The sequence below is a fragment of the Salvia miltiorrhiza genome, chromosome 5 (genome assembly GCF_028751815.1).
Source record: "Salvia miltiorrhiza cultivar Shanhuang (shh) chromosome 5, IMPLAD_Smil_shh, whole genome shotgun sequence".
NCBI classification, from domain to species: Eukaryota; Viridiplantae; Streptophyta; class Magnoliopsida; order Lamiales; family Lamiaceae; genus Salvia; species Salvia miltiorrhiza.
The window spans coordinates 29,585,193-29,593,482 of NC_080391.1; the positions used below are offsets into that span (position 1 = coordinate 29,585,193).

General features: G+C 34.0%; 1 protein-coding gene across 3 annotated transcripts; it reads left to right on the forward strand.

Annotated features, from left to right (window-relative positions):
* Positions 1–454: 454 nt before the first annotated feature.
* On the forward strand, positions 455–5,111 carry LOC131026389 (primase homolog protein-like). Of its 3 annotated transcripts, XM_057956258.1 has the most exons (13): positions 455–816; positions 989–1,131; positions 1,597–1,652; positions 1,762–1,822; positions 1,891–2,001; positions 2,146–2,229; positions 2,527–2,607; positions 3,947–4,012; positions 4,092–4,208; positions 4,333–4,380; positions 4,474–4,559; positions 4,656–4,716; positions 4,877–5,111. In XM_057956258.1, exons 1-13 carry the CDS (start codon positions 576–578, stop codon positions 4,967–4,969), a joined length of 1,248 nt encoding a protein of 415 aa, XP_057812241.1. In that variant the 5' UTR covers positions 455–575; the 3' UTR covers positions 4,970–5,111. The 3 variants fall into 3 exon arrangements, with proteins under 3 accessions (XP_057812241.1, XP_057812242.1, XP_057812243.1); XM_057956259.1 differs by lacking the exon at positions 3,947–4,012; XM_057956260.1 differs by lacking the exon at positions 2,146–2,229 and having other exon boundaries at positions 490–816.
* The last annotated feature ends 3,179 nt before the right edge of the window (positions 5,112–8,290 follow it).

The window sequence follows — 8,290 nt, forward strand, 5'->3', positions numbered from 1 at the left end:
TTGTGTGAAAAATCAGAATTAGATGAAAGTTCAGTATTTTATGGGCAATTAACCCTATTATAAATATGTATATGTATTATGTTTATCAAATATTTTCGAATACCGAATCGAATATCGTAATTCTCGAATCGTATTTGATAACTAATCGAATCATAAAATTTTGGATTCTAATATAAAAATTCAAATCGAATAGTGAATCGATCCAAAATTATTTGATTCATTTTCATTCTTAATCGAATCAAAAAATGTATTCGTATTCGTATTCATATTCAAATGATAAATTTTTGTATTCGAATATCAAAAAATTCGAATCGAATACTGAATCTAACCAAAATTATTTGATTCATTTTCATCCTTATTATAATGACGTAAATAATTCGATAGGACTTGCGTGAAATCAAATGGGCCTGGGCCAACCTGATTTAATTTATTTCTCATAAAAGAAATACATTCTGGAATTTTTTATTTTTTTTTTCGAAACAAGAAAAAAGCCTTCTTGCTTCTTCCCCGCCTCCCATGGCAATTGAAAACCTGTATTCTTTGTCTTGCTAACAATAATTCATAAGGGAGAAAGTATGCTTTTCCTACCAGCTCGGAAACTTTTTTTGAGTTCATCTTCGAAGACATTTCTGCTTCTAAAATCGTCGACTGCCCCGGCTACTTACGCCTGCTTACATTCGCTCCATGATTGTTCTTCTACTTCTCCGAGAACACTTCGTTTTTACTCCTCTAGTCGATTTTTTTTGCATCTAAGTTATCAGAGGGCCTCTCGCTGCAGTCATACGCCCTATTCCGCCACGCCTGTTCCTAGACAATGTGGGTGTCGTTTTCTTTTCTTGTTTATTTGAACTTTCTTGGTTAATGGAATAAATTGAAAGTGTTTGTGAATGCCTAATAATGTATTGGCAGGTACTTTTGATAGGAGAGAATTAAGCAGATTATCTGCGATTTCATATGTTCTTAATACAACTTTGATTTGATTGCGTAGTTTCTGGTGTCAATGATGAGAGTCTGGGTAAGCAATTCATTGATGATAAGAAGCTGATGATATTAAGGAAGAAGTTGCAGGAAATTGGAATTGATGGCAGTTCATGCACGCCGGGCCGATATAATGGTTTAGTTTGTCCAAGTGTATGTGATTTTTTATGTCTATGTTTGTCATATTTTTGCTCTATTGTTCTGGAATGGTCTACTGAAGTTTTTCTTATTCGTCAATTGTTTACCTATTAACTTACGAACATGAGTGAACATCTATTATGATGATGTAACTGATAGCGAGCATCGTTTCCCTCTCTCCATTTCTTCTTTTATTGGTGTCTAATTTAGTTTTTGCAAACTTTTTTCTTAGCACCCTGATGTCTTAAAGCTAAAAAATCTCTCCCACCATCCTGATTACTGGAATATCTGTAGTGTTTTACATGTATAAGAGAAGCCATTGTGATTTTAGTTCCGGCATATACTATAATTGACATTTGATACAGTAAAATCATAGAGATGCTACTTAAGGTTGTGGGAGTTAGATGAGCCAATGTTGATATCATTCTTATCATCCGTGTCAGTTGCATTTCTTTTCTATTGATTTGCTGCACTTTTTAGTGTAAAGGCGGAGATTCACATGAGAAGAGCCTATCTCTTTCAGTCACCGAAGATGGGTAATTCCAGTATTCCTTGAGCATAATTTGTTGATTGTTACCTATATTTTATGTTTCTTCTTGTTTTAGTTTCAATGGCTATTTACTGATATCTTCCTGTATGTCATAGCGGTGCAGCAGTGTGGACCTGCTTTCGAGCTAAATGCGGGTGGAAGGGCGCTACTACCCGTGTAAGCTTTTAAATTGAGCTAAGCTAAGTACACCTAATGATTCTTTCTCATTTCTCTTGTGCTTTCAGGCCTTTGCAGGTGTAAAATCAACTTATTTAACAAAGAGTAAAATAAAAATAAAGGAATCACGTAGAACAATCACAGAGGAGAGTATAGGACTGGAACCTTTGAGCAGTAAGGTAATTATTGTTAACCGTCTTGGTATTCTCCTGCTCACACAGACATCAGCAGTACAGAAATTATCTTTTAAATCTCAGCTTGAAAAATTACCTGTTGTTGACTATGCTGTTACTCATGAGTCGGGAAATGTACTTTTCTTCCAGCTACTTGCATATTTTGCTGACCGCGTGATCTCTGGTGAAACCCTACGGAGAAATGCTGTTATGCAGAAGAGGAAGGGAGATCAGGTGCATGAATCATATTTATTTTTTTGAGAATGCTTCTATTATATATGGTTATAAACATGATCACAAGGTCATTTTGATAATGACAAATATGGTGCAGTCATTAAGAGTAATTCAGACTGTGGTATAATCTTCCAAAGTTATAAGTGCCTTGCAGGAATGTCTTATTGGGCTATCATAGACAAGCTCCTATGAGGACTATTTGCATCTTAGATTTTTATAATTGTATTCAATAATATTACTGACAAACTTCTGCTGACTGTTTTACTTGACTTAACATCTGATAGATATTTTTGTTAGGTTGCCATTGCTTTCACTTACCACAGAAATGGAAAGCTCGTAAGCTGCAAATATCGTGATACTGCCAAAAGATTTTGGCAGGTACGAATACGATGTATCATTGGTTTTTGGTTTATGGCTGATTTTAGTTAATCCTTCTAGTCTTCTGAGTGCTGACATAAAAACAAAAGAGAAAAATTTTGAGATAGCCAAAATGAATCATGGAAATCAATTTATGGCCACTTTTTGAAAAAACTTAAATTCTGGCCATATTTTACAAATTCGGACGTTTTTACCCTTAATGAGGCGAACCGGATAGGATCAGACACGCGGGTCGCGTGTCGGGTCAGGTTTGGCACTATTAGTGTCATGAGTGTCAAGATTTTACTTTGGTTTATTTTGAATTTTCGTTGGTTTACTTTGGTCTATTAGTGTCATAAGTGCCAACGAAAATTCAAAATAAAACAAAGTAAAATGGTCTTTTTTGGCACTTATGGCACTATTTAGTGCCACAAGTGGCAACGGAAATTCAAAATAAAATTAAGTAAAATGGTCATTTGGGCACTTATGGCACTAATAGTGCCATATAGTGTCATAAGTGTCATACGTGCAGCACAAATACAGAAACAACATCATTTAAACCCTAAATGGAACATCTAAACCCCAAATAGATAATCTAAACCCTAAATGGAATATCTAAACCCTAGGGGGAAGTGTTTAAAATGGTCTTTTTGGCACTTATGACACTAATACGTGCAGCACAAATATAGATCAGATCAGATCTGTCGATGGCTGAAATCGAAGGAAGTGACGGTTACTGTTGCAGCGTAGATCAGATCTGCCGATGGAGGAGGCGGCGCAACGATCAGATCAGATCCATCGCCGCCTCATCAGATCAGATTCGCCGCCGCCGCCTGACCAGTCCCTCCTCCACGCCGCCGATTTCAGAGGATCGGATCTCCTCCACCGCCGCCGCCTCATCCTCTACTCCGACGAATTCTGCTCAAGCGGCGCGCTAGGGAGATGAGAAAGAGAGAGGAGAGAGCGGCAGCCGCTGGAGAGAGAGAGAGAGGGAGGATCTCCTCCACCGCCGCCGCCTCATCCTCTACTCCGACGAATTCTGCCCAAGCGGCGCACTGGAAAGAGAGAGAGGGAGATGAGAAAGAGAGAGGAGAGAGCGGCAGCCGCTGGAGAGAGAGAGGGAGATGAGAAAGAGAGAGGAGAGAGAGAGAAGGATAGAATAGTCATGACATACAAAAAATGGCCAAAATTTATGTTTTTTCAAATGATGGACAAAATTTGATGTTGTATGTTGAATAGGGCCATTCGGCCCTATTGTTTCAAAAGAAAATGTGGTACCCATCATTGCTAGCATTTTCTTGATTTAGGATTGTGTAATTTTATGTTACAACAATGTCATCTTATACTACTGTTGATACAGGAAGCAAATACTGAAAAAATATTTTATGGGCTCGATGATATAAAGGAAGCAAGTGAAGTCATTATTGTAATCGCTATTCTTTTGTTGGGTATATTTAGTTAATAGTATGTGGCTGAGAACTAATCATTTTGTGATGTAATATAAGGTTGAGGGTGAAATGGACAAGCTTGCTATGGAAGAAGCAGGCTTCAAAAATTGTGTGAGTGTTCCTGATGGTGCCCCTCCAAAAGTCTCAGCAAAGGAATTGCCCACAGAAGAAAAGGTTTTCTTTTCTATCTTATTTTTTGAAGACACCATTGGGTTGCATCTTCTTTTTCCCTTTGTTCTTAGGTTTAATGGGTAGGACAATCCCTTCGTTAACGATTCTTCCTTAATGGTTACATCAGGACACCGGCTTTCAGTACTTGTGGAACTGCAAAGACTATTTCGTAAAGGTTGGAGATCTTCTGGATCAACGAAACTAACAATAATAACCTACTTAAATCTGCATGAACATGACTTCCTGCAATTTCTTGATCTTTTTATAGGTGTCTCGTATAATCCTGGCAACTGATGGTGATAAACCTGGCCAATCTTTAGCTGAAGAACTTGCTCGTCGTCTTGGGAAAGAAAGGTTATATAGGGCACGATCATGTCTCATCAAATGTTGCTTTTTCTCATGTTTAATAAACATGGCAATAAAAAGAGGCCATATTTTGCTGATTGTTAGATGCTGGCGTGTGCATTGGCCAAGGAAGGATCATATCAGCTCGTTCAATGATGCAAACGAGGTTTGATCACCAGTGTTTTATACTCAATCAAATCCTCTTTTTCTGATGATTGAATGCCACTTCTTGAGGCCCGGTTTTAGTAATCCCCGAACTCTTTTGTCTGTATCAGAAAATCTCAACTAAGCAAAAATTTCAGGTTTGGTATTGTCTTGTTATGCAGGTTCTAATGTTTCTGGGTGCAGATGCTGTAAGAGTTGCAATTGAAAAGGCAGAGTTGTATCAGATACAGAATTTAGAGAACAGGTGTAGCTAGCTATTGATGAACAATATATACTCTGGAGTTTGGTTTCGAGAGGATGATTTTTCATTGCTTATTTGAGTATATTTTATAAACAAATTCAGAGCTCGTGAAAGATGAATTTTTATTTCAATAACAAGTTTTTAAATGCTTCCTCCTAAGGACTTGCCTTGTTTGGGTTGGTTAGATAGGTGATGATATTAGTTTCTTTTTTTACTGACGAGATAAACATATTGAATGTTTACGACACTTGATAAGTCCCCAAGTTTACCTATTGACGAATTTGACTGATAAAATGTTGGTTGAAATTTGAACACGACCTTTAGCTAGGGGCGGATTTACTTAGGGGGTGTATTCAATTAAGATTTTAAAAGCTTTTGACATACTTTTTATATTTGTGGATTCTATTAATTCTATGTAGAGTTTAACAGATTCTGTTAGATTATTTTATCTCTATTTTCATAGACTTTATAATTCTATAAATTGTTATAATAAAACAAATGTCTTATCAAAAAACAGAATATAATAAATACAAATTGAAATTGTCTTATTCTTACAAATTGTTTTTTTTTTTTTTTGGTAAACTTTAATTTCATATCTTAATACCAATTTGAGTTGGCAAAGAACTAAAGAATTTATCATTCACCAAAACAATAATAAAAAATTTCTATGAACAAGTTAATCTTCTCTTTTTTTGAAGAGCCCTAACTGCCAAACCATCAATATATCGACACAAAAGTAGATAACATGCCATTGGCCCCCAATTTCTTGGCTCAAAAGAGTGAATAATCGTACGCCCTCGAGATAGTTGAGTTTGACTTAACAAGATGTCGAATGATCATATCTTCGGATTTAAATGCAGGGTGTAGAATATACCAGACCGGAGCTTGTGTCGTATGCTTCCCAGAAGAATAAAACTTTTATATAATATGCTAATTTTTGGAGAAAACTCTTATCTTACATAATAAAATGTATATGTAACGTACTAACGTGCTTGTAAATAAAAGTAGTTATCCAAACCCCCTAATCCATGTTACATTTTGTAAAATAACAATGAAAAATGCAAACACGTTGTATACCAAAATGTGAATGTAATTAAAGAAATACATTTGAATGTTGCATAGTCATTGATTCTCATTATCCATGTGTTCCTCATTAGTTTCATCATCATTGTTGTGATCTTCATTGCCTCCCTCTTCATTAGTTTCTATTTTTCTAATAATAATAACGTCTTTGACAAAAGGGAGTTCATTTACTGTTACTAATAATTAACTGTAATTCATTAATTCTAGTTTAGTGACCACACGCACAAAACACACACAATTCATATATATAATTAATATAACACACACAGCACTTTCTCTAAATTATGAATTTTCGATTCCTTTTTCCTATCTGTTCCATTATCTCATGCAATTCCATGCTTTTCCTTTTATCTTAAATTTAGCACACTTGATTTAAGGATCAATATTAACTACAGGAAAATAAGGATACATTGATGACAAAAAAGAATGATCGATGTAGTAAAAGAAATACACTATAAGCAAAATATTTGATGGTTAATCACCTTATTTATGACACAATCCACTATTTCTTGAAACTCAAGAATATTTTAAGTAAATACATAAATGTTCAACATATTCGACCTCTGCAAATTGAGCATTAGTGATATGTACACAATATTCGATCATTGTGAGTCAATCAATCAAACATTAATATATTCTTAGAAAATGCACTAATACTCGACATATTCAACCATTGGGAGTCAAGTATTTAAAGAATAAAATAAACTATTCTTTGTTCAGCGTAGTTTAAGAGTAGGTTAAGAGTCGTAAAAGCGATAGCTAAAGCGTAGTTTTTATCCCCTCCATCTAATATGATATATCTGTCTATGTTGAAGCCGCAAGACGTTAGAGGCTCTCCTACCTTTAAAAGGTAGCATGAACTAAACTATCTTATAAAGACTTAAGTTCACTTGCATTCTGTGCATAGGCACTGCGCAAAGTGCATATTCTTGGGCCAGGTATCACTGAGTTGATCACTGATGATCACCCTATCTTAGATATGAATTCATAATTCAATATAGTACAACTCCTGTATAAAAGATACTCCCTCCGTCCCATTAGAATTGACACATTTGCCTTTTTTGTTTGTCTCATTAGAATTGACATTTTTCTAAAATAGTATGTGGTTCCTACTTTCTTTACTCACATAAAATAAGTGGACCCTACCTACTTTACACTCTTAACACTTTATTCTTAATCTCTGTGCCCAACTCAAAAGTGTCAATTCTAGTGAGACGGAGGAAGTATATATCAACAGGAGAGCAAAAACTTCTTTACCTCTAAAGGGTAACACTTGGGGTATATATCTTTAAGTAGTCTAGCATCAATGTAAAATACACTATAATACTCGACACGAGGACAAAAAAGTCCCAAATGAATACTACTACAATTTTCTGGTTTATTACATGAACTTATAATTTCTACGTTATCAACACACAAATGCATATATATAAATTTGATTTTAATATTCTATTAATATATTACACATATAATAAGTATTTATCTATTTAAATTATGAACTATTAGGACCAATGAATAATTTAGTTACATATGTAATATGAACTATATTAAAAAGTAAATAATATTATATATTATTTATATATATGAAATAAATATGAAATGTAAATTTTTTGAACTATATATGTCATCAAATATATATAGTATATTGTGAGACGAAAAGAAAATTAAAAATATTTAATGTTAAATTTTGATGTTATTATATTAAATTATAAGGTCATGCTATAATTTTGATTAAATTGAAACTTGGTGTATTTTCAGGTCAAATTATAAGGTCATATTATAATTGCGATTAAATTAAAAATTAGTGTATTTTCTAGTAAAATTATAAAATCATGTTATAAATAAGAAAATTGACAAATTATGAGTATTTTCCGGTAATAACCCCTATATATTTTATAAATATGGATATTTTAAAAATTTTATCTTTTAGAATGGATACATATCATCTTAGCCCATAGATATTACACCATTATTTGTCACTAAGCTAAAAAAAATTACATAATTTATGTATGATTTTTTTTCCTAGGCTTAATTGATCTCACAACTTAAATCTTAAATTTATTAATATCCAAACTCGACAAACAATTCAAAAACAGAAATTCGCAGAAACCATCACATTCACATCAAAAATCAACGGAAAAATTCAGCAGAAAACTACTTGCAATTTTTTTTTTGAATTTATAATCCACGCAACTATAGGAAAGTTACACTGCACGCATGTGGAAATACAACACTACCTAAAAGTGGAAAA

What these genes read in the sequence shown, in the direction of transcription:
- LOC131026389 (XM_057956258.1), top strand. Translation starts at nt 576, where the DNA reads ATGCTTTTCCTACCAGCTCGGAAACTTTTTTTGAGTTCATCTTCGAAG. An exon ending in CACGCCTGTTCCTAGACAAT is followed by an intron (nt 817 to 988) that starts GTGGGTGTCGTT and finishes TTGATTGCGTAG; the next exon opens with TTTCTGGTGTCAATGATGAG. An exon ending in AGAAGAGGAAGGGAGATCAG is followed by an intron (nt 2,230 to 2,526) that starts GTGCATGAATCA and finishes TATTTTTGTTAG; the next exon opens with GTTGCCATTGCTTTCACTTA.